Source organism: Mustelus asterias, chromosome X, assembly GCF_964213995.1.
Source record: "Mustelus asterias chromosome X, sMusAst1.hap1.1, whole genome shotgun sequence".
Lineage (NCBI taxonomy): Eukaryota > Metazoa > Chordata > Chondrichthyes > Carcharhiniformes > Triakidae > Mustelus > Mustelus asterias.
In genome coordinates this window covers 3179088-3205756 of record NC_135834.1, presented here as the reverse complement: position 1 = coordinate 3205756, position 26669 = coordinate 3179088, and the positions used below count along the sequence as shown (strand labels likewise).

The following is a 26669-nucleotide window of genomic DNA, read 5'->3' as shown; positions in this document are numbered from 1 at the left end:
CTATATATGTATGAATTGTGTACACTGATGTTTTTGACGCATCCAATTTGACAAGTAAAATAGCTTTATGACCCCATTGCACTTTCATATTGTTTCTTGTTCATCTGAAAATGGTTTCCCTCAGGAAAAAAAGAATTATAAATCCAGTGTTTTGGGAGAGGAATGGATTGAGCTAATTTTGTTCTAATGTCTTTTTTTTTTCCCCCTCCCCATTCCTTTCCTACAGCTGAGGGCAGTGACAGTTACCACATAATCCTCAAGTGAATTTCCACAGATAGTGTCTTCAGTGAATGACTTTACCCCCAAGTTGTGGTTCCTACTCTCGGGAGAACGATGCTTACAACCCCTTTAAAAACACAGCAAGGACATTGCTGCTTATCTTGGTCGGGCAGGAAGAACCGCAGTGGGATTGTATACATGTTCAACAGCCTGACACAAGTAACTGAAGTTTGTTGAAGCAGATTCTCACTGGCAATCGGGGGCAAGGGAGTGTATAGCTGGGGGGGGGGGGGGGGAGGAAGAGAATGTGCGAGCATGTTTCTGTGAGAAATTGAATTTTCTGTTGAGCTGTGCTAGAAAATTGCTCCCTGTGACCATGTGTTAAAAGTGATTGGAGGTTTGAATGGACTGTTCAGAGCTTAACAAATCTACTGGTTATTCTTCATTCTTGATTTTACATCTTTTGTTCTTGAGGTACTTATTCGTACAGTTGTGTACTGCACGTTTTGGATCATCGTCAAACTTTCAGTCCGTAGTTAGTGATCTGGCCCAAGCCTTTTCTACAATTCTGCTCTGAAATCCTTGTTGGGTACATTGCTTTCACTGAAATAGCTGACTAGGATCATAACTTATTTATTTTACTTGGGTGGAGGTTGTGTCTCTCCAGCCATTTGCAGTGCATTTTCACCGAGTCTGTGAAAGGTCTGGCCTGTCTTGTAATATATGTGGCTGTAGTTGATCAGCCTTTCTCCATAAATGATGATCACCTGAGATGCCGTTGTTCTATATAATCCTCCCCTGCCAAGTGAAAATTGAAGAGTAATGAGTACGCAATAAGCTAGTAAAACAGTTAAAAATGACTTCTAAGGTATGTAAAATTCGACAGGTTCTCAATCATGCCAATGATATTGAAACTTGAATATCAATGTACTTTTTAAATTTGAACACTTCAGTCTAGTTTGTCCATAAATTAGGTGCTCCTGTCAGTTAAGCGTTACCTGGTATCCTACCTTGCATATGGTTGCAAAAGAGTAGTCAGATGCACAGACCTAATCTATCCAGTGAAGCATTTACAGTGGAAAATCTGCTATCTTTGGGAGGACTTTGCCAGAGGTGGAAACCTTTTTACTCTGCCTTTCCAACACTGTAAAGACTTGGAATTTTTTGGTCTCCTCTAAGGTCCACACTGAGGATATAATTGGACAAGTGTTGAATTTTGCTTGTAGCAACTCAAGAGGAGCCATGCTAACAAGTAACTCAAATGGCCGAATGAAACACTTGCAGAGGAGAGAGCCTACAATTGTGAGAGCCCAGTATATCAAAAGGAATGGAGATCAACAGTGGAACCATCTTCAGGAAAAGACTGTTTGACATTCCTTACCCCTTAGAGCTGCCCAACTGCTAGATCAGCTCCGTAAGCTGTTTTATAAAGTAGATGTTTGATGACAAGTGACCACTCGGGGGTAGTGTCATTTAGGATTGGGGGATATTGGGTGCAAACATCTGATGAGACGCATGTTAAGGTTGTTCTGAAAACTTCAGTCGGCTTTCTTTGAGGTAATTTAAGGAAATAGATCAGAAAGGCGAATGCTAAGGGGCCCTAAAGGATTGCATTGACGTTTCTCATTAACGTAAACTCCCCACTCGTGGAGTCAAACTCATGGAGGGACTGGCTGTTGCAGGGAGTGGCTAATGAGGGAACTCGTTTAGTTCAGTGGCGATAAACTGCCTCCAGTTCCACACTTCAGTTCATTTGCAGGTATATTCTTTTTATTTAATCAAACCTTCAAAATGTTGATGTGTTTTTCCAAAACGATAGTTTTACCTCTGGCTGTGTGGAGTGTGGCAGGTTGTCTCAATATCATTGCTTATGTTGTGGATTGAACTTGAGAGGATCTTGTAGACCAGTTACAACAATGTAGAATAAATGCTTTGAAACAATGCCTTTCAATAGTACCTACTGTACAGCAGCTTGTTTGGGCTGGCAGATTTAATTGGAGCTCTTTAACGTGTAAAAATTCCAGAGAGAAATTGGGGAAGAAAGCAGTCTGGTGATGGCTAATGTCTTTTTTTATTAATGTGACATTTCATGTAATAATGTCACAGTAAAAATATATGTTGTGACAATTTTTAAAAATATTTTTCCTATGCAAATAGATTACAAAAAGTGCAAGAAAAGCTGAATGGAAGAAAACATGGCGAGCTTGTTTATGTATTGTACAACTTAATGTTGTGATATGGCGATGTGTTGCCCATCACTACCTGTAACATCTTTTTTTAAACATGTATAATCCACAAAATGTACAATTCAAAAGATGCTGAGCTAATAGTAAATGGTGATTTTAATTTTCTAGTTGTCTCTGGTTTGTTACTGGCGGGGTTCGGTCTGGGATTTGAGTAAATGAGGACAAAATTTTGATTCCCTTTAAGCTGTTTAATTCGTACCATAATTCAAGAATCTTGTAATCTGGGTCTGGTGTAAAGTTTTGTGTAGTCCGTGCCCTATGCAAAGATAAAATTCAATGATGTTCTTTTTATTTGATTTCTAAAAATGAAACTTTTGAGATTGTTTTAAAACAAGGACAAGTAAGGAGTGAAAGATCAGCTGTGTATGGTAGTGTAGCAACCTGGAGCAGATGAATCACAGTTTATCCATTTTAACTTGCTGAAGTTTTGATGTGAGTAATGTGTTCTGATGCCCTTTGTGTGTGGACAGGGAACCTAAACGCACCATTCAGCTTCAGTTCAAGCACAGACTGGGTCTTTACATTTATTTGCGATACATCAGTGCTGTCTTTCAACAGAGCTTGCATTCCTATTTTGTTTAAAAAGTGCATCTGAGACTTCCACTTGAGCTGTAAGCTGTGCCCTTGCACACCACATATTGCCCACCATCAAAATAATACCAAACCAAAGCAGGAGCCAATGCTCAACATCAGCATTTTGGACCCATCATACAGTTAAAGTTGTCACTTAATACGTTGGTTGTATCTGACCATGGGAATATATTGCTCTACTCAAAACATTCTGCTTCCCTTGTTGGCATGGGATGACCGTTTTTACAGAGAAGTTGCAGCACGATTCATGGGTGTAATTGATGTATAATGTTTGGCCCAGTGACTTTTGTAAAGAAGATCTCAAGTAGCTCACTGATCACCCAGCATGGTGGCGCAGTGGTTAGCATTGCTGTCCCTCAGTGCCAGGGATCTGGGTTCGATTCCCGGCTCGGGTCACTGTCTGTGTGGAGTTTGCACGTTCTCCCCGTGTCTGTGTGGGTTTCCTCCGGGTGCTCCGGTTTCCTCCCACAGTCCAAAGATGTGCGGGTTAGGTTGATTTGGCCATGCTAAATTGACCCAGGGATTAGCAGGGTAAATGAGGGTTGCGGGATTACGGCTTGGGTGGGATTGTTGTTGGTACAGACTCGATGGGCCGAATGGCCGCCTTCTGTGCTGTAGGGATTCTATAATGCTCTGACCCCCATCTCAAATACCAGAAGCCTGAGGAGATACATTTATGTGCGCCAAGCCAACTTAAATTCAGATCATGGGCTGTCATGGGTAGTTGCTTCTGCCCACCCCTTGTCTAACGAGTGGAATTCAGGTTTGGATGAGGTTGAACTGAATACAGTGGTGGATGTCTGCTCCTTTCTCTCTCTCTGAAATGGTGTACAAAAATATCTGCTGTCTCTCTCCAGGAGGGGATTTTTAAAAATTCCCTTTATCCACTGAAGCACCTTGTCCTTTCACTCACTGTAAGGAATACACTGGAGTTCCTTTAGTACCTTAAATACGTGCAGATTACACCGAGGAAGGTACCTGTCAAATCAAGAGATGAAATCAGTTTATTGGAGTGGATTCAACTTCAGTGGAAATCTTTTGAGTGAAGATGATGCAAGTGTGGAACCTGAATGCTGCACTTAGTTGTATGTAAATGGAGAGGATGAACTCATCCTTGGGGAGAAACTGAAGCTGTTACACATTAATATCAGAGCCAATATTGTGATGGTGAATCATTTTTGAGTTGTAAAAGTGCATTGACATTTTATGAAGCTATAATGTATTTTTTTATCTAATCTTTCACAGGATCTGGGTGAAATTGGTTAGACCAGCATTTATTGCCCATCCCTAATTGCCCCTTGAGAAGGTGGTGATGAGCTGCCATCTTGAACCTCTGCAGTCCATGTCATAGAGTCATAGAGGTTTACAGCATGAAAACAGGCCCTTCGGCCCAACTTGTCTATGCCGTCCTTTTTTTAAAAACCCCTAAGCTAATCCCAATTGTCTGTATTTGGCCCAGATCCCTCTATACCCATCTTACCCATGTAACTGTCTAAACGCTTTTTAAAAGACAAAATTGTACCCACCTCTACTATTACCTCTGGCAACTTGTTCCAGACACTCACCATCCTCTGTGAAAAAATTTCCCCTCTGGACGCTTTTGTATCTCTCACCTTAAACCGATGCCCTCTAGTTGTAGACTCCCCTACCTTTGGGAAAAGGTATTGACTTTCTAGCTGATCTATGCCCCTCATTATTTGTGGTGTAGGTACACCCACAGTGCTGTTAGGGAGCAAGTTCCAGGATTGTTATTGGACATCAGTCAGTCCATGTGGTATAGGTACACCCACAGTGCTGTTAGGGAGGGAGTTCCAGGATTATAAGAACATAAGAACTAGGAGCAGGAGTAGGCCATCTGGCCCCTCGAGCCTGCTCCGCCATTCAATAAGATCATGGCTGATCTTTTTGTGGACTCAGCTCCACTTACCCGCCCACTCATCATAGCCCTTAATTCCTTTACTGTTCAAAAATCTATCTATCCTTGCCTTAAAAACATTCAATGTGGTAGCCTCAACTGGGCAGGGAATTCCAGATTTACAACCCTTTGTGTGAAGAAGTTCCTCCTCAACTCAGTCCTAAATCTGCTTCCCCTTATTTTGAGGCCATGCCCCCTAGTTTTAGTTTCACCTGCCAGTGGAAACGATTTCCCTGCTATCTTATCTATTCCCTTCATAATCTTATATGTTTCTATAAGATCTCCCCTCATTCTTCTGTATTCCAATGAGTATAGCCCCAGTCTACTCAGTCTCTCCTCATAAGCCAACCCTCTCAACTCCGGAATCAACCTAGTGAATCTCCTCTGCACCCCCTCCAGTGCCAGTATATCCTTTCTCAAGTAAGGAGACCAAAACTGTACACAGTACTCCAGGTGTGGCCTCACCAGCACCTTATTCAGCTGCAACATAATCTTGCTGTTTTTAAACTCCATCCCTCTAGCAATGAAGGGCAAAACTCCATTTGCCTTCTTAATTACCTGCTGCACCTGCAACCAACTCCTTGTGATTCTTGCACAAGGACACCCAGGTCCCTCTGCACAGCAGCATGCTGCAATTTGTTACTATTTAAATAATCGTCCATTTTGCTGCTGTTCCTACCAAAATGGATGACCTCACATTTACCAACATTGTACTCCATCTGCCAGACCCTCACCCACTCACTCAGACTATCTATATCCCTTTGCAGACTTTCAGCGTCCTCTGCACACTTTGTCTGCCACTCATCTTGGTGTCATCTGCAAATTTTGACACACTACACATGGTCCCCAACTCCAAATCACCTATGTAAATCGTAAACAGATGTGGTCCCAACACTGATCCCTGAGGCACACCACTAGTCACTGATTGCCAACCAGAAAAGCACCCATTTACCCCCACTCTTTGCTTTCTGTTAGTTAACCAATCCTCTATCCATGCTAATACATTACCCGTAACTCCGTGCACCTTTATCTTATGCAACAGTCTTTGGTGCGGCACCTTATCAAATGCCTTCTGAAAATCCAGATACACCACATCCACAGGTTCCCCATTGTCCACTGTGCATGTAATGTTCTCAAAGAATTCCACCAAATTAGTCAAACATGACCTGCCCTTCATGAACCCATGCTGCGTCTTACCAATGGGATAATTTATATCCAGATGAATCTCTATTTCTTCCTTGATAGATTCAAGCATTTTCCCTACTACAGAAGTTGAGCTAACCGGCCTATAGTTACCCACCTTTTGTCTACCTCCTTTTTTTAAAAACAGTGGCATCACATTTGCTGTTTTCCAATCTGCGGGAACCACCCCAGAGTCCAGCGAATTTTGGTAAATTACCACTAGTGCATTTGCTATTTTCCCCGCCATCTCTTTCAGTACCCTGGGATGCATTCCATCAGGGCCTGGAGACTTGTCTACCTTTTGCCCCATTAACTTGCCCAACTCTACCTCTTTCGTGATGATAGTTTCTAGGTCCTCACTTGCCATAGCCTTCCTGTCGTCAATTTTTGGCATGTTATTTGTGTCACTGTGAAGACCAACACAAAATACCTGTTCAATGCTTCAGCCATTTTCTCATTTCCAGTTATTACATCCCCCTTCTCATCCTCTAAAGGACCAATGTTTACTTCAGCCACTCTTTTTAGTTTTATATATTTGTAGAAACTTTTGCTTTCTGTTTTTATATTCTGAGCTAGTTTACTCTCATAATCCATCTTACTTTTCTTTATAGCTTTTTTCGTGGCTTTCTGCTGACCTTTAATGATTTTCCAATCCTCTAGTTTCCCACTAATCTTTGCCACTTTGTATGCATTTTCTTTCAATTTGATGCCCTCCTTTATTTCCTTAGATATCCATGGCTGATTATCCCTTTTTCTACAGTCCTTCCTTATCACTGGTATATACTTTTGCTGAGCACTTTGAAAGATCGCTTTGAAGGTCCTCCACTGTTCAGTTGTCCCACCATAAAGCTTTTGCTCCCAGTCTGCCTTAGCCAACGCCTCCCTCATCCCTTTGTAGTCTCCTTCGTTTAAGCACAAGACACTGGTATTGGATTTTACCTTCTCACGCTCCATCTGTATTTTAAATTCAACCATACTGTGATCGCTTCTTCCAAGAAGATCCCTGACTGCAAGATCATTAATTATTCCTGTCTCATTACACAGGACCAGATCTAGGATAGCTTGCTCCCTTGTAGGTTCCATTACATTCTATTCAAGGAAGCTATCGCGGATACATTCTCTGAGCTCCTCAAGGCTGCCTTGACTGACCTGGATTGTTATTGGACATCAGTCAGTCCATGTGGTGTAGGTACACCCACAGTGCTGTTAGGGAGTTCCAGGATTGTGATCCAGCGACAGTGACGGAATGGCGATATGTTTCCAAATCAGGATGGTGAGTGACTTGGAGGGGAACCTCCAGGTGGTGGCGTTCCCAGGTATCTGCTTCCCCTGTCCTTCTAGATGGTAGCAATCATGGGTTTGGAAGGTGCTGTCTAAGGAACCTTAGTGAGTTCCTGCATAGAATTTACAACTTCTGACCTGCTCTTGTAGTCATATGAATTTATATTGCCAGGTCAAGTTTAGTTTGCATTCAGTGGTAACCCCCCCTCCCAGCACTTCAGGATGTTAATCGTTGGGGATTCAGCAATGGCAATGTCATTGAATGTTAAGGGGCGATGGTTAGATTCTCTCTTGTTGGTGATGGTCATTGCCTGGCACTTGTGTGGTGTGAATGTTACTTGCCACTTGACAGCCCAAGCCTGGATATTGTCCAGGTCTTGCTGCATTTGGACATGGACTGCTTCAGTATCTGAGGAGTCGCGAATGGTGCTGAACATTGTGCAATCATCAGCGAACATCCCCACTTCCGACCTTATGGAGAGAAGGTCGTTGATGAAGCAGCTGAAGATGGACGGTGAGGAACTTCTGCAGTGATGTCCTGGCACTGACTTCCAATCACCACAACCATCTTCCTTTGTGCCAGGTATACAAACAAATGAAATGGGAGCAGAAATGGACCTTTTGCCCCTAGAGTCTGCTCCACCATGTGATAAGATCCTGGCTGATCTGTCTGTGTTTCACGTTCTACATTCTCATCTTTCCCCCGATAACCATATATTATCAGGCAAGAGAAACCATCCACCTCCACCTTAAAATTATTCACCGCCTTCTGAGAGTTCCAAAGTTGCACAACTCAAAGCAATTTCTTCTCTGTGACAATATTATGTCTTTAAGAAATGTATTTTAATGTTTCTCTAAGTTTTTCAAGTAGGTCTTAGCATTTTGTTGGTGCCATGTTGTCTAACCAGTGTCCTCTAATTGTTACTGAGGCAGTATAATTGACATCATGCTGATTTTAATCTGGACTAATGCAGTGTTCTGTGGTTTAATGGTTCTTTGGGGATTGCTGAGTGGAGCTTGATTTGCGGATGATTGACAGGTCAGGCAATATGGCGAGACAGTTTTTTCTACAGAAAAGTCTAAATTTTAGTTGCTGTTAGAAGCTGGTGGAAAGAGGCAGTCTCTCTGTCTCTCTCTCTACAGAGGCTTGTTGAATGTTCCAGGACTGGGAAGCCTCAGAGATTTGATCCAACATTCAAAGGTGTAAAGAAGCTGCAAATCCAGCATCATGTGAGCATACTTGCTTTCTGTGCCAAGTCTGAAGAAGGGTGTCTGTCTGTGGGATAGTGTTTGCCTTGGAACAACAGAGGGGTTTATAACGTGTTACGGTTTATACTGTCATGTTTGAACCTTGTAATTGGTAAAAGTTATGCTAAATCTTATATTCTAACTGTGTTCTTAAATAAACTTTGTTTGATAAAAACTCTCTAGTGGGTCACTTGAATCATACCTGGAGTGAAACACCTTCTGCTCACCCTAATGCCAAAATCAAATAAAAATTTAGCGTCGAGGCTAACTTCACAAAACACCTTGCAGTTTCTGACCTGGGTCTTAACACCTTGCCTCCGTCAAGGGCAGCCCCTAATTTTAGAGCAGTGCCCCTGGTTCTGGGCTCACCCACAAAAGAAAGGCCATCACCCACTTCTTATAGTGTGACTTTTACACCCTGTCCCATACAAAGATATCTTCCCAGAGTTATGTACAATGCTCTGAGATCGTGACAATGTCACCCCAGCTGGGTTATAAAATTATTTTCTATAGAATCCCTACAATACAGGAGGAGGCCATTTGGTCCATCAAGTACTGGTGGGGACGGGTCTATCACTGTATAACACTGGGGTACAGTACTGGTGGGGACGGGTCTGTCAGTGTATAACACTGGGGTACAGTACTGGTGGGGACGGGTCTGTCAGTGTATAACACTGGGGTACAGTACTGGTGGGGACGGGTCTGTCACTGTATAACACTGGGGTACAGTACTGGTGGGGACGGGTCTGTCACTGTATATCACTGGGGTACAGTACTGGTGGGGACGGGTCTGTCACTGTATAACACTGGGGTACAGTACTGGTGGGGACGGGTCTGTCGCTGTATAACACTGGGGTACAGTACTGGTGGGGACAGGTCTGTCGCTGTATAACACTGGGGTACAGTACTGGTGGGGACGGGTCTGTCGCTGTATAACAGTGGGGTACAGTACTGGTGGGGACGGGTCTGTCGCTGTATAACACTGGGGTACAGTACTGGTGGGGACGGGTCTGTCACTATAACACTGGGGTACAGTACTGGTGGGGACGGGTCTGTCACTGTATAACGCTGGGGGACAGTACTGGTGGGGACGGGTCTATCACTGTATAACACTGGGGTACAGTACTGGTGGGGACGGGTCTGTCACTGTATAACACTGGGGTACAGTACTGGTGGGGACGGGTCTGTCACTGTATAACACTGGGGTACAGTACTGGTGGGGACGGGTCTGTCACTGTATTACACTGGGGTACAGTACTGGTGGGGACGGGTCTGTCACTGTATAACACTGGGGTACAGTACTGGTGGGGACGGGTCTGTCACTGTATAACACTGGGGTACAGTACTGGTGGGGACGGGTCTGTCACTGTATAACACTGGGGTACAGTACTGGTGGGGACGGGTCTGTCACTGTATAACACGGGTACTGTACTGGTGGGGACGGGTCTGTCACTGTATAACACTGGGGTACAGTACTGGTGGGGACGGGTCTGTCGCTGTATAACACTGGGGTACAGTACTGGTGGGGACGGGTCTGTCACTGTATAACACTGGGGTACAGTACTGGTGGGGACGGGTCTAGCACTGTATAACACTGGGGCACAGTACTGGTGGGGACGGGTCTGTCACTGTATAACACTGGGGTACAGTACTGGTGGGGACGGGTCTGTCACTGTATAACACTGGGGTACAGTACTGGTGGGGACGGGTCTGTCACTGTATAACACTGGGGTACAGTACTGGTGGGGACGGGTCTAGCACTGTATAACACTGGGGCACAGTACTGGTGGGGACGGGTCTGTCACTGTATAACACTGGGGTACAGTACTGGTGGGGACGGGTCTGTCACTGTATAACACTGGGGTACAGTACTGGTGGGGACGGGTCTGTCGCTGTATAACACTGGGGTACAGTACTGGTGGGGACGGGTCTGTCACTGTATAACACTGGGGTACAGTACTGGTGGGGACGGGTCTGTCGGTCACTGAGGCGCCACCATTTTGAGCTCATCATGGCTGACAGTGTATTGAGAGAAGATTAAATTATTTTGGTTAATATAACATTTTTTCTGCAGTTTGGTCCAGAATGTTACATAATGCGGGTGACAATGCTGGTAAATTGTTTGCATAACATCACTTTTGTGTGAATAAACCTTGCAAGCAAATCACGAAGTGATGTAACCCCTGACAATCTTGTGTAAATATGACAGTCTGTAAGGTAAACAGCATCTTCTTTTCTGTGTTTTTCTGACGACAGGGTTTACAAGCAACTCCTCGTTGTTTGAGAGGAAATGGCTTGCAGCGGCTTTGCTGAGCTCTGAGTTCTGATGGCTGGACTGGTGTCCGCCTTCTGGAATCCAGGACATGTTACCTGGAGACCATTAAATGGTCTCCTCACTGACCGCTGCCCAGTCACCTCATTCATTCTGCTTCTGAAGTTGATTTTTGAACATCTGGCTTTTCATTTGAAAAATAGATCTTAGTTTTTACCAAAAAAAGCTGGTAAAAATAAACTCCTTTGTCTGTCTCATTTCTGTGGGATCTGGAAATGTATTTCTTCCGGGATCTTGTGCCCCTCAATCACCTCAGTTGAGCTTTATTCTGGTATGACTCCTGGTCTGGGCAAGGAGTGCTTGCAATGAGTGCTCTGCAATGCTACCCGTTGGATTGGTGCTCTAATGGCCATCTCACTCTGGTATTGCTTTGAGAAAGTTGCTTTTCCCATGCCAGTGTTGTTAAGGTGGAATCCTTGTCTCCTATTGCCATATTGGACATTCCTGTTTGCAATGTGAGGGGATTGTCGGGAGCGAGAACAACACCGGATGTTTGGGGAGTGTTCGAGACAAGATTTGGTACCAAAGGCGGATGTTCTCCATCACCCAGAATTTCTTGAAAAGTGATTTCAGTTCGTTCAAGATCCAAAGAGTTGATGGAATGAGACATGTGATTGGTTGCTGGGTAAATGGTTGAGTCTTGCTTCATGGGATCCATGCAAGGCAGCAGTTGGCGAATCGCACCGTGCGCTTGTGGTCGATGCGTGGTTTTGTTCACCTGCTTTCTGCATTTCCACACTCCTTGTTTCATTTGCGTTTGGCCAGAGAAAAACAAGCCTCCATCATCTTGGTGGCATGGTATTGTTGGGGGATGTGTTGGCCCCTCTGGTTTATGATGGGGGCTGCTGTGGCATGGCCCTAAGGTATACTCTTGGCGAGGTGCCAAGCTGGTGTGTCTGTTTGGCAGCTTTATAGTTGGAGGAGGGTGAGGCAGTATCCTGGGACTGAAACATTGACCACCTGAGCTTGGTGAAGTCTTTGGCTGGATTTGACCTTCCTGAGAAGGTGAAGTTGATATATTTGCTGGACTTTGGCAGTTCATACAACTTGGAGGCATGTATGGCAGACTTTGGGTTCTGAAGCTGTTCGGAGAGGAGTTGTGTGTGGCTCTGGATAGACTGCTCTCTCTGCTGTCAGTGTTAATTGCCATTGGTGTTTCATTCTTTTGCGCTTGACCGCACATGAGGGCCTGCTGCGACTGGATGTAGTTCCTCACCATCATCTCCTTGACTTGCATCATTGGCATAATGTCTCCAGTCCACCTATCTCCCCCCAGTGGGGGCCTGAGCACATCGGAGTCCATGCTTGCATTGGTGGAGTGCTGCAAGCTGTCCGTGTTATCCCAGGAGTCACAGCTCCGTCCGTGTGGACTGGGCACCATGTGTTTGGATTGGTTGAAATGTTGCTGTGCTGCCATTGGGTGCCTCGTGTTGTGGAATGGTGCTGATTGGTAGAACTGATGCTCTGATTTGCTTTGTTTGTGCAGAGTGGCGTCAGGCCTCTGGTCGCTGCCGGGGAACATGTTCTCTTGACCCATCTTCTCCTGATGGCTGAAGCCCAGTGGCTGATGGGAGGGCTGCAGGCCCTGGGGGAGCTGTTTCAGGCACTGCCTGAGCTGAGATGGGCTTTGCTGGGTGGGAATCTCAATGGGAGGAATGTTCATGCTTCTGAAACTTGCTTCATTCCACTGAGTGGGAACATTGTCTGCATTGGTGTATAGCTGGCTTTGGAATGGAATCGTATGAGAGATGTTGCAGTGTTGTTGTCTGATATTGCTGTCCTGTTGGATAGTGTTGATCTGTGTGGCTCCCAGATTTGTACTGGCGTTGCCATAGAGATTTTGATGGTGTATGTCCATGTAACCGTGAACCCCTTGTATTTGCTTGTTGCATGCTCGAGTATTTAAGGTTTCCTGATGGTCGGTGTACAGTGGGAGCTCTTCAGCCAGGCCCACACTAGCTTGATTGGATGTTTCCATGGCCACAGTCTCCATGAGGACATTGCCAGTAATGATTGGTGGCTGTGGAGAGTAGATGCACGTGGAGAGGTTAGATTCAGGAGTTGGAGCTTGCTGCAGCTTTCTGTTCCTCACGGACATTGTGGCAGCATAGATGCTGCTGATACTCTTGAACCGCTGCGTTTCTGGGACTGATCGGGTGCCCGTGTGTGCAGGGTCACTGGCCCTTCTCATGTTCGGAACAGGGATCTGGTGGGCTTGGGAGACACGGGTCCCACATGGTGACAGACCGTGAGGTGGGAAAGCATGACTGGGCCTGACATTGCTGCCCATCCGCTCCACATTTGCGAACAGCATTGGGGGTGCTCCTCCCGTGGCTTTCAGTCGCTGCTGCTGTGCTGGTGAGAGATCGGGTAGACATGGAAGCTGAGCACACTGGCCCATCTGACTGCATTGCTGCAATAGGACAGGAGAGGCAGCCTTGGATGATGCGGCCAGACTGCCTTCACTGGGGCCAGTGACAAATACCATTTCACTGGATAGCTGACTAGCCGGGTGAAAGCAACTACTGAGTGAGCTTGCACTCAGAGTGTAGGCTGAGCTGACTGTGCTGCTGCACTGTTCCATCGGAAACCTCATCACTGCTGCGCCTTTTCCGCTTAATTCCTGGAGTTTCTGCCTACGTGGAACTGACATTCCAGAACTGCCAAATTCTCCGAGAGAACCTACAATCAAAAGGGAAGACATTTAAAGTTTTTCCTTCAGTAATCACAATGACACACATTGCCCACAGGATAACTGCAAATGCAACTGATTATCATTTGCTGCAACCTCACTCATTCAAATTGAAGTGGTCTTTTCCTCCTTGTTTCTTTCTCCCGAATGGAAGAAGGGGCAAGCTGCTCTGCAATTCACGTAAACAACCCTGGTCAAGACTGCTTAAGGGGCAAAAACATGTAGTACCAGCAAGGTTAACTGTGTGTGTGTGTGTGTCACTCACTGGCATGTGGTTGAGGCAGGTTGGGAATGGATGTGCTATTTGCAGGTGTTTCCAGGGTTCTGGATGAATGGAGAGGGAGTTGCACTGTGGGGAATGTTGTGGTCGGAATTTTCCCTGGAGCAGTTGTTTGATTTGGATTTGTTTTGCCTGTTGATTTCAACGGGTGGAAAGTTTTCATTGGCCAGTACAGAAGTGAAACATACCAAACCAGCTGTCCACTGGGTGTAGGAATCAAAGGTGGGGGGGGGGGGTTTAAACTAGTATGGCAAGGGGGAGGGGATCAAAATATTAGGTCTACAAGTGTAGAGGCTGGGGACGAGCTTGAGGCTGGGACAAGGCTGGCAAAGAAGAAGAGCACTCTGGGGCAGGAAGACCTCACTGGGCCTGGAGGTCTGGAGTGCTTATACTTCAATGCAAGGAGCGTAGCAGGTAAGACAGATGAACTTAGGGCCTTAATGCTCACGAGGAATTTGGATGTGGTTGCGGTGACAGAGACTTGGTTGAAAGAGGGACAGGACTGGCAGCTGAATATTCCGGGGTACAAGTGTTTTAGGCGAGACAGAGGAGGGGCCAAAAGAGGTGGGGGAGTAGCAGTATTAGTTGGAGAGCATATTACAGCGGTGCAGAGGGAGGACAATTCAGAGGGGTCGTGTAACGAGTCACTCTGGGTGAAGCTTAGAAACAGGAAAGGCGCAGTCACTATGTTGGGGGTATACTACAGGCCCCCCAACAGCCCAAGGGAAGTGGAAGAACGGATATGTCAGGAGATACTGGATAGGTGCAGGAAAAATAGGGTTGTTGTAGTGGGAGACTTCAATTTCCCTGGCATAGACTGGAAATCGCTGAGAGCAGGGACTCTGAATGGGGAGGAATTTGTCAAATGCGTACAGGAGGGTTCTTTGGAACAATATGTAGATAGCCCGACTAGAGAGGGGGCTATACTGGACCTCGTACTGGGGAATGAGCCCGGTCAGGTCTTCAAAGTTTCGGTAGGGGAACATGTGGCAAATAGTGACCACAATTCTGTTAGCTTTAGGATAGTGATGGAAAAGGATGAGTGGTGTCCCAAGGGTAAGGTGTTGGATTGGGGGAAGGTTAACTTTAGTGGGATTAGGCAGAAATTGGCAGCTGTTGATTGGGAGAGGCTGTTTGAGGGTAAATCCACATCTGGCATGTGGGAGTCTTTTAAGGAACAGTTGTTCGGGCTACAGGACAGACATGTGCCTGTTAAAAAGAAGGATAGGAAGGGTAGGATTCGAGAACCGTGGATAACCAGGGAAATTGAGAGACTGGTCAAAAAGAAAAGAGAGGCGTACGTTAGGTCCAGGCAGCTAAAAACGGAGGGAGCTCTGGAGGAGTACAAAGAAAGTAGGAAAGAACTCAAACGGGGAATTAGAAGAGCAAAAAGGGGTCACGAAATGGTCTTGGCAGACAGGACTAAGGAGAATCCCAAGGCATTTTATTCATACGTTAGGAACAAAAGGGTTGTCAGGGAAAAAATCGGACCTCTCAGGGACAAAAGTGGGGAATTATGGTTGGAGCCCAAAGAAGTAGGGGAGATCCTAAATGAATACTTTGTGTCGGTATTCACAAAGGAGAGGGATGTGTTGACTGGGAGTGTCTCGGAGGGGAGTGTTGAACCGTTGGAGAAAATCTCCATTACAAAGGAGGAAGTGTTAGGTTTGTTAGAGAATTTAAAGACTGACAAATCCCCAGGGCCTGATGGAATCTATCCAAGGCTGCTCAGGGAGACGAGAGATGAAATCGCTGGGCCTCTGACGCAAATCTTTGTCTCGTCACTGGACGCAGGTGAGGTCCCAGAGGATTGGAGGATAGCTAATGTGGTCCCGTTATTTAAGAAGGGTAGGAAGGATAACCCGGGTAATTATAGGCCGGTGAGCTTGATGTCCGTGGTGGGGAAGTTGTTGGAGAAGATTCTTAGAGATAGGATGTATGCGCATTTAGAAAGGAATAAACTCATTAACGATGTTTTTGTGAGAGGGAGGTCATGCCTCACGAACCTGGTGGAGTTTTTTGAAGAAGTGACCAAAATGGTTGACGAGGGAAGGGCCGTGGATGTCGTCTATATGGACTTTAGTAAAGCGTTTGACAAAGTCCCTCATGGTAGGCTGGTGAAAAAGGTTGGATCTTATGGGATAAAGGGGGAGGTGGCTAGATGGGTGGAGAACTGGCTTGGTCACAGAAGACAGAGGGTGGTAGTGGAAGGGTCTTTTTCCGGCTGGAGGCCTGTGACTAGTGGTGTTCCGCAGGGCTCTGTATTGGGACCTCTGCTGTTTGTGATTTATAAAAATGATCTGGAAGAAGGTGTAACTGGGGTGATCAGTAAGTTTGCGGACGACACAAAATTGGCAGGACTTGCAGATAGTGAGGAGCAGTGTCAGAAGCTACAGAAGGATATAGATAGGCTGGAAATTTGGGCAAAGAAATGGCAGATGGAGTTCAATCCTGATAAATGCGAAGTGATGCATTTTGGTAGAACTAATGTAGGGAGGAGCTATATGATAAATGGCAGAACCATAAAGGGTGTAGATACGCAGAGGGACCTGGGTGTGCAAGTCCACAGATCCTTGAAAGTGACGTCACAGGTGGAGAAGGTGGTGAAGAAGGCATATGGCATGCTTGCCTTTATAGGACGGGGCATAGAGTATAAAAGTTGGGGTCTGATGTTGCAGATGTATAGAACGTTGGTTCGGCCGCATCTGGAATACTGCGTCCAGTTCTGGTCGCCACACTACCAGAAGGACGTGGAGGCTTTGGAGAGAGTACAGAGGAGGTTTACGAGGATGTTGCCTGGTATGGAGGGGCTTAGTTATGAGGAGAGATTGGGTAAACTGGTGTTGTTCTCCCTGGAAAGACGGAGGATGAGGGGAGACTTAATAGAGGTGTATAAAATTATGAAAGGCATAGATAGGGTGAACGGTGGGAAGCTTTTCCCCAGGTCGGTGGTGACGTTCACAAGGGTTCAAGGTGAAGGGGGGAGGTTTAACACAGATATCAGACGGACATATTTTACACAGAGGGTGGTGGGGGCCTGGAATGCGCTGCCAGGCAAGGTGGTGGAGGCGGACACACTGGGAACGTTTAAGACTTATCTAGACAGCCATATGAACGGAGTGGGAATGGAGGGATACAAAAGAATGGTCTAGTTTGGACCAGGGAGCGGCGCGGGCTTGGAGGGCCGAAGGGCCTGTTCCTGTGCTGTATTGTTCTTTGTTCTACTGAATGGATTCTATTGGCCGAGTGCCACTGTGGTACACTTACTCACCATGGCCTTGTATGGAAGGAAGTTTCAGCATTTGTGATGGTGGTGTGGCCTTTCTGATTTTCAAGCTATTCACTCGCTGGAGAGCTGGGACATTCTGCCATTGTCCAACATCCACTCTCCCTGAATGCCTCTGTGGATTCGACAGCTCAATGTCTTCAATGCTGGTCAGATTGTCAAAGCTGCACCCACCATTTGTCTTCATCTCCACCCCACTGTCATTGTTGTTAGTGTTTCCCTGGAGTGAACCTTCACTACTGCTGGCTGAGTGGCCTCGGGGACTGGTCTGCAACTTCTAAAATAACAACAGAAAGAAGATAGTGTTTTATTTCTCCAATTCCTCCATCTCATCATCTCTGTAAAGTTGACATGACCACAACCACTCAACATTCTGAATGTAGCAAAGACCTTATCAACCTACATTACTCACTGGCTGCTGTGTCTCAGCCACTACAAACCCCTCGCGGCTACGGTGGGAGAGCATGACCCAGGATGCCACTCCCTCCCTCTTGTGTGAGCAAGTACCCACTCCACCTGGCAGCTCCCTCAGACAGCATTGCCCAACATTATAATAAGGTGCAGTCTGGTTTCTACCATTCTGTAGCGTCACACACTGAAATCAGATTCACACAGCGAGTGGTTAGGATCTGGAATGTACTGTCTGAGAGTGTGGAGGAGATAGATTCACACAGCGCGTGGTTAGGATCTGGAATGTACTGTCTGAGAGTGTGGTGGAGCCACATTGACACCGCGAGTGGTTAGGATCTGGAATGTACTGTCTGAGAGTGGTGGAGACAGATTCACACAGCGAGTGGTTAGGATCTGGAATGCACTGTCGTAGAGTGTGGAGGAGATAGATTCACACAGCGCGTGGTTAGGATCTGGAATGCACTGTCGTAGAGTGTGGTGGAGACAGATTCACACAGCGAGTGGTTAGGATCTGGAATGCACTGTCTGAGAGTGTGGAGGAGATAGATTCACACAGCGAGTGGTTAGGATCTGGAATGTACTGTCTGAGAGTGTGGTGGAGACAGATTCACACAGCGAGTGGTTAGGATCTGGAATGTACTGTCTGAGCGTGTGGTGGAGACAGATTCACACAGCGAGTGGTTAGGATCTGGAATGTACTGTCTGAGAGTGTGGTGGAGACAGATTCACACAGTGAGTGGTTAGGATCTGGAATGCACTGTCTGAGAGTGTGGAGGAGATAGATTCACACAGCGAGTGGTTAGGGTCTGGAATGCACTCTCTGTTCCCATTGCCTAGTGCCACCTAGCGGTTTTTTCGTGTTCCTTGCGGTGGAGACAGGAACTGTGAATTGACATGGACAAATGGCAATCTGCCAGATTGATCATGTACGACCGATGTCATTCCTCAGTGGTTGCTTCAAGGCAATAATGCTGTCAGCTGCAGGTGTGCCTGGATCAGGTGCGTTGCTCTCTCTCCCCCAACCAAATCCCTCTGCAGTAGTAGGACCCAACAGAAACCAGGGTTGGCACTTCAGTGTGGACCTGAGGGAGTGTTACACCGGCTGCCAGATCCCACATGCAACTCGGGCCCTGTCTGTCTGCTCAGGTGGGTGGGGAAGAGCCCATTCTACTCATTGCCCTGTGCAGGTTAGCTGGATTGGCTATGCTAAATTGCCCCTTAGTGTCCAAAGATGTGCAGGTTAGCTGGATTGGCTATGCTAAATTGCCTGGCGGTGTCTCGACACTGGTAGGCTTGTGTTGAAACCTGAGCTTAGAGAGAGAGCAGCGATACGCGTGAATCAACCAGTTTCCTTACCCTGCTTGTGTCGGGCTCCATTAACCTGCCCTGCATGAAGTATTCCATCTTTGTATTAGCCATGTTGCCTCCTTCCTCATGGTGAATGTCTCCAACCGGTCCTGTCACTGACCTCACTCCGTCTTGTGTTGAGGAAGCCCTCACATTGCTCACACTGCGTTGCTTTTTGGTTATGTGTGCCTCAGGACCATGGACAGTCTTCACATGTTTCCTTAATGAGCTGGGATCAGTGTATCGTTTTGTGCAGCATGGAATCTTACAAAGATAGGGTTTCTGTCGATGAATGAACAATGTGATTAGCATTCAATCAGGAGAAGGTCAAGGGTTAGAGGCTCCTGAGTGTGACGTATCAGTGACCTCTGACCTGCCTCCCAACCGAATGGATAAATCAATCTCATCAACTGACGATTGCACTTGGCAAAGTAACATCACTACAAAGTGACAAAGGGGTGGCACAGTAGTTAGCACACTGCTGCCTCACAGCATCAGGGACCTGGGTTCAATTCCTGGCTTGGGTCACTGTCTGTGTGGGGTTTGCACATTCTCCCCACGTCTGCGTGGGTTTCCTGCGGGTGCTCCGGTTTCCTCGCACAGTCCAAAGATAAAGATAATCCATATAAGATAATGCGGGGGCTGGATAGGGTGGAGGCGGAGAGATTCTTTCCACTTAGTAAGGAAGTTAAAACTAGAGGACACAGCCTCAAAATAAAGGGGGGTCGGTTTAAGACAGAGTTGAGGAGGAACTTCTTCTCCCAGAGGGTGGTGAATCTCTGGAATTCTCTGCCCACTGAGGTGGTGGAGGCTACCTCGCTGAATATGTTTAAAGCGCGGATGGATGGATTCCTGATCGGTGGGGGAATTAAGGGTTATGGGGATCAGGCGGGTAAGTGGTACTGATCCACGTCAGATCAGCCATGATCTTATTGAATGGCGGGGCAGGCTCGAGGGGCTAGATGGCCTACTCCTGCTCCTATTTCTTATGTTCTTATGTTCTTATGTTCTTAAAGATGTGCAGGGTAGGTGGATTGGCCGTGCTAAATTGCTTTTTAGTGTTCAAAGATGTGTAGTTTAAGTGGACACCAAGGGGCAATTTAGCATAGCCAATCCACCTAACCTGCATATCTTTGGACACTAAAGGTCAATTTAGCATAGCCAATCCAAAGATGTGCAAGGAGGTGGATTGGCCATGGTAAACGTGCAGGGTTACAGGGATAGGGTGGAGGAGAGGGCCTGGATAAGATGCTCTGTCAGAGTCCGTGCAGACTTGATGCAAACTCGTTCCACTTTTGGGATTCTATGACCTGCCATCAAACGCTTTTCTGTGATTATGTTGACATCAAATCAGTTGCAAAATGTGACTTAGAGATGTGGGGATTGGCTCGATTTCAGCTGACTATCTTTTGGAACAGATGTTCACAATGTTTTGGATATTGGTACATTTCATGTATGCGGGGGGGGTGGAGAGATGCCTCATTGCTGAGGGGTTGGTGCTGCTTCCTCGACCCTGGGGGTTCAGTACGCCAGGTTTGTGGTTAGTGACCCTGTACCCGAGGCCGTCGGGTGCAGATTCCGCCGGGGAGGTGGGCGGGTCGTGAGGGCCATTTGACCCGGGCTTGTTAATAACTTTTCAGTGGGTGTATTTAGATATTAATCAGCTTCCCGCCCACTCTGGCTGGGAACCGGGTCGACAGCGCGGCATGGAAGGGGCACAGTGGGCTTGGCGACTGACGGAAAGTCTACTTTACCCCGACTCCCCATTCTATGGGCCATCGCAATCAGGGGTAGCGGATCCAGAGAATCCCCCCGTCTTGTAAATATTTGCCATTTTAGGGAAGTTATTTTGCCCCCATCAATCTATTCCCTCTGAGAAGCAGCTGCCATTGAGGTTTACAGCATGGAAACAGGCCCTTGGGCCCAATTTGTCCATACCACCCTTTTTTTTTAAATGACTGAGCTAGTCCCAATTGCCTGCATTTGGCCCATATCCCTCTATACCCATCTTACCCATGTAACTGTCTAAATGCTTTTTAAAAGACAAAATTGTACCTGCCTCTACTACTACCTCTGGCAACTTGTTCCGGACACTCACCGCCCTCTGTAAAAGAAATGCCCCCCTGGACCCTTTTGTATCTCTCCCCTCTCCCCTTAAACCTATGCCCTCTAGTTTTAGACTCCCCTACCTTTGGGAAAAGATATTGACTATCTAGCTGATCTGTGCCCCTCATTATTTTATAGACCTCTATAAGATCACCCCTCAGCCTTCTGCGCTCCAGAGAAAAAAACCCCAGTCTATCCAGTCTCTCCTTATCATAGAGGTTTATAAAATGATGAAGGGGATAGATAGAGTGAACGTTCAAAGACTATTTCCTCGGGTGAATGGAGCTATTACAAGGGGGCATAACTATAGGGTTCATGGTGGGAGATATAGGAAGGATATCAGAGGTAGGTTCTTTACGCAGAGTGTGGTTGGGGTGTGGAATGGACTGCCTGCAGTGATAGTGGAGTCAGACACTTTAGGAACATTTAAGCGGTTATTGGATAGGCACATGGAGCACACCAGGATGATAGGGAGTGGGATAGCTTGATCTTGGTTTCAGATACAGCTCGGCACAACATCGTGGGCCGAAGGGCCTGTTCTGTGCTGTACTGTTCTATGTTCTATAACTCAATCCATCAAGTCACGGGAGCATTCTAGTAAATCTTTTCTGCACTCTCTGTTCTGTCATTCGTCAGCCCACTAGCCCAATTGATCAAGATCCTGTTGCAATTGGAGAGAACTTTCTTCACTGTCCACTATGCCACCAATCTTGGTGTCATCTGCGAACTTACTAACCATGCCTCCTATATTCTCATCCAAATCATTAATATAAATGACAAATAACAGTGGACCCAGCACTGATTCCCTGAGGCACACCACTGGTCACAGGCCTCCAGTTTGAAAAACAACCCTCTACAACCACCCTCTGGCTTCTGTCATCAAGTCAATTTTGTATCCATTTAGATACCTCACCCTGGATCCCGTGAGATTTAACTTATGCAACAACCTACTATGCGGTACCTTGTCAAAGGCCTTGCTAAAGTCCATGTAGACAACGTCAACTGCACTGTCTTCATCTACCTTCTTGGTTACCCCTTCAAAAAACTCAATCAAGTTTGTGAGACATGATTTTCCACTCTCAAAGCCAGTTCGGAGGCTTTTCAATGGGCTGTTCTTAGCAGCAAAGCAACCCGTTTATATGCCCCATCCTGTTCCATGCCTCTGTGCTTCCCCATGCTCTACCCCATGCCACCCTTTTCACTGGCTATGCTACCTTTGACCCTGCCCCACTCTATCCACTGCCCTGCCTCATGTTGCCACCTACCATGCAAAATGCTACCCTGTGCCTTTGTCATCCCGTGTTACCTTTTGCCCGACCTGATGCCACCCTCTTCCTACTAGATGGTATCCCCCCTGCTTTCCCTGCCTGTGTTAGTGTATGTTACCAATTGCTCTCTGCTCTATCCCTACAGACCCTGTCTGCCCTTGGTAACTCCATTTTACCAATGCTACCTCTACTTGATTAGCACTGGCCACAAGGAGGGGACAGAAATACTAGTGCGTTTACAGGTAAATAACTAACTGCGGGGCCTGTACCTCATTGGAATGGGTCCTGTTCTGGTGTTTTGCTCTGTCTGAAGCGTTGGAGAATGCCTTGTTGCAGCCTTCGTAGTCACAGATGTATGGTTTCTCTCCTGTGTGAGATCGCAAGTGCGTTTTCAGATTCTCCAGCCTGGAATAAGCTTTATTGCAAGTTTCAAACTGGAAATGTACGTACAAACACCAAGATTTTCAATGCACGCTTCCTAGATGAGCTTGGAATTAAACTAATCTGTCTCTACCATGTGGCACTTACTGTACACTTGTGTGGCTTCTGCCCAGTGTGTCGTCTCATATGGACCACCAGCATGTACTGGGCCTTAAACGCACGCAGTTCCCTTGAACACTCTCTCCAATGGCACACAAACTCCTTCTTCTCACCGTGAATGTGCTCATTATTAATATGCTGCGAATGGGAGAAAGTCAAAGAGATGCACACACACAAAGCCCAATCCATTACTGCTAACCCATCACTGATTGAGGTCTGACAGAGTGTCAAAGTATACAACATTTTTCATGCAGTTGTTATTGTTTCTGTTCTTCAGGATCCCCAGGATCTGAGGCACCTCCGAATGCCAAGTGGTCCATCCTTAATGTCGAAACTTTTAACAGTGAGTGGCTGCAGCGTATTCAACTGTGGGAACTCTCACAGCTCTATGCTGGAGTCACTGGCTGGTTCCGTTTGTGCTCAGCACAAATATAGCTCCCCTGGACACGATCAGTGAATTCAACAGTTCAGAGTTGAACTCAAAGCTGAGACCCTTTGGTATCACTTCACACAGTTCAGTTCAACCACCATCGCAGTTTGATAAGTTTCTAAACACCAACTGAAATGGTCCTTACCAATCCCAGTGGACATATTTGAATCTTGCATGGAATTGGTTAGAGTATGCTTTCTTCCTTAGCAATGTATTCATGAGCAATATGCTCTTTGGAAGTGATATAGGAATTAGGAGCAGAAGTTGGCAAATTCAGCCCTTCGAGCCTGCTCCGCCATTCAATCAGATCATAGCCGATCTCTCCCTGGTCTCAAATCCACCTCCCTCCCTATTCGTATCCCTTTCCTCCTCCTTTAAACCATTCAATGATTCCGACTCCACCGCTATGGGGCAGCGAGTTCCACAAATTCACCACCCTCTGCGAGAAGTAGTTCTTTCTGGGGTCCTGGAATGCACTGCCAGGCAAGGTGGTGGAGGCGGACACACTGGGAACGTTTAAGACTTATCTAGATAGCCATATGAACGGAGTGGGAATGGAGGGATATAAAAGAATGGTCTAGTTTGGACCAGGGAGTGGCGCGGGCTTGGAGGGCCGAAGGGCCTGTTCCTGTGCTGTATTGTTCTTTGTTGTTCTTCTCATCTGTGTTAAATCTACCGCCTCTCGACCTATACCTGTGACCTCGTGTTCGAGATTGCCCCACAAGGGGAAACATTTGGTCTACATTTACTTTATCAATCCCTTTTATATACCTCGATCAGATCCTCTCTCATCCTTCTAAACTCCAGCGAGTACAAGCCCAAACTGTTTAATCTCTCCTCATACGCCAACCCTTTCATCCCCGGAATCAACCTGGGTGAACCTCCTCTGAACTGCCTCCAATCCCACCCACATCCTTCCTCAGATAAGGGGACCACAACTGGACACAATACTCCAGATATGGTCTCACCAACACCCTGTACAATTGCAACATTGAGTTTGTCATTATCAAAGTGAAGGACCCTGTTTTTTTCCCCCTATTTTCAAATATTTTGATCACAAATAAAGCAAAAATGTTCAAAGGAAATTGAAAAACAGAGTTGTTTGCGGAATGGCACTGCGATTTTCAGTATCTGGAGATTCTTTACAGCCTGGAGATTTCAGAATAAACCGTAACTCTCATCCTACACAGAAATTCAATGAGGCCACAATATCATTTCCCCAGTTACTCACTTGCACGAGTTGATCTTGCGTATCGAACTCTTTACTGCAGCCTTCCCAGTGACAGTTAGTCTCATAGATGCACTCTGGTTCCTGTCTCCCATCATCTTTATCTCCGTCACCTCTTCCATTCATCATTCCCAGTAAATGATCCTGTTCCAAATGATGGCTGAATGAGTATGGAGGGATTGGTGGGGTAAATACATGGGGTTACAGGGTAAGCCTGAGTAAAAGGTGGTGCAGACACAATGGACCAAATCGTCATCTCCTACACAGTTGGGATTTCTGTAAGATCTATTGTGGTTTCCATGTGTATACGCACTCTCTTCCCTCTGCTGTCTCTGCATTTCTGCTTTGCTCTCTTACTTTCTCTCCATTATTTTTGGCTCCTCCTATCATTTTCTTTTCTTCTGCTTCTCTCCCTTTTCTCTGTCTCTCTCTCTCCCTCCCATCCATTGACACTGTCTACACTTCCCGCTGCCTCGGAAAAGCAGCCAGCATAATTAAGGATCCCACGCACCCCGGACATTCTTCCACCACCTTCCGTCGGGAAAAAGATACAAAAGTCTGAGGTCACGTACCAACCAACTCAAGAACAGCTTCTTCCCTGCTGCTGTCAGACTTTTGAATGGACCTACCTTGCATTAAGTTGATCTTTCTCTACACCCGAGCTATAACTGTAACACTACATTCTGCCCTCTCTTGTTTCCTTCTCTATGAACGGTATGCTTTGTATAGCGCGCAAGAAACAATACTTTACACTATGTTAATACATGTGACAATAATAAAATCGAATTCTACTACCTTCTTTCATTTACCGCTTTTTCCCTTCCTTTGTCCTCTATTAGGTTGGAATGTGCAGTGAAGGGGTACAGGGCCTAGCAAGGGCCAGAGGCCTTTCCTGTGGTGGAGACAGAGAGCATCTCGGGCTGTCAGCTTTTAGATAGGTGGGGGGGAGGATATATGAACACAGAGTTTGACTTAGAAAGCAAAACTGCTTTCTAAAGGCCTTTAGAGAGCAACTCCTTCACTTGTCTCTCACTCAAGACTTTGACACACCAGCAGCTTCCTTCCACCACCACCCTCGCCCTGCTTGGACCTTGAGCCCTAATGGTTGAGAGCTTCAAGTTTCCAGGTGTCCAGATCACCAACAACGTGTCCTGGTCCCTCCATGCCGACACTATAGTTAATGCCTCTTCTTTCTTAGGATGCTAAGGAAATTTGGCATGTCACCTACGACTCTCACCAACTTTTACAGATGCACCATAGAAAGCATTCCTTTTGGTTGTATCACAGCTTGTTATGGCTCCTGCTCTGCCCAAGACCGCAAGAAACTACAAAGGGTTGTGAATGAAGCCCAATCCATCACACAAACCAGCCTCCCATCCATTGATTCCGGCTACACTGCCTTGGCAAAGCAGCCAGCATAATTAAGGACCCCACGCACCCCGGACATTCTCTCTTCCACCTTCTTCCGTCAGGAAAAAAGATACAAAAGTCTGAGGTCACGTACCAACCAACTCAAGAACAGCTTCTTCTCTGCTGCCATCAGACCTTTGAATGGTCCTATCACAAGCTGATCTTTCTCTACACCCTAGCTAAGACTCTAACACCACATTCTGCACCCTCTCCTTTCCTTCTCCCCTATGTACTCTATGAATGGTATGCTTTGTATAGCGCGCAAGAAACAATACTTTTCACTGTATCCCAATACATGTGACAATAATAAATCAAATCAAATCAAATCATAAAGCCACGAGTGAGTGAGCACAGTGTAAATAGGATCAGAGAGTTGAATGTGTCTCTCCAGGACTGGTTTGGGAGAAATGGGTTTCAATCCATGGGACACTGACATCAGTACTGGGGAAAGAGGGAGCTGTTCCACTGGGCCCACTTCACCTGAACCATTGTGGGACCAATGTCCTGAATCGTACAACTAGAGCTGTAGACACGGCTTCAAACTCAATAATAGAGGGTAGAGATCAAGTGAGGGAAGATGTGATCAACTTAATAGAGAAGACAATGTAGGAATAAGGGAAATGCTGATCAGAGTGCACAAACCTAAGAATGCGCCAG

At 46.3% G+C, this 26669-nt stretch overlaps 2 protein-coding genes across 3 annotated transcripts in view; one reads left to right on the top strand and one right to left on the bottom strand.

Moving 5' to 3' along the window:
- The window catches only part of tfcp2 (transcription factor CP2), a 115764-nt gene extending 113009 nt beyond the window's left edge, over positions 1-2755 (top strand). The window contains exons 16-17 of one of the 2 annotated variants that reach the window (XR_013495831.1): positions 227-438; positions 2377-2755. Coding sequence is in view for 1 of the 2 variants with exons in the window: in XM_078201213.1 (XP_078057339.1) it covers positions 227-264 (38 nt within the window). In the remaining variant the exon portion in view is untranslated. Of the gene's footprint in view, positions 1-226 lie in introns of both variants that reach the window. The other variant, XM_078201213.1, reaches the window with a different exon arrangement.
- Positions 2756-11336: 8581 nt separating this feature from the next.
- Positions 11337-26669, bottom strand: part of LOC144481841 (zinc finger protein GLI1-like) — a 58023-nt gene continuing 42690 nt past the window's right edge. The window contains exons 8-13 of the mRNA XM_078200994.1: positions 24606-24746; positions 22933-23082; positions 22674-22838; positions 19040-19312; positions 17258-17549; positions 11337-13696 (exon numbers count right to left, since the gene is read on the bottom strand). Coding sequence (XP_078057120.1) covers positions 11337-13696; positions 17258-17549; positions 19040-19312; positions 22674-22838; positions 22933-23082; positions 24606-24746 — 3381 coding nt within the window. The remainder of the gene's footprint in view (positions 13697-17257; positions 17550-19039; positions 19313-22673; positions 22839-22932; positions 23083-24605; positions 24747-26669) is intronic.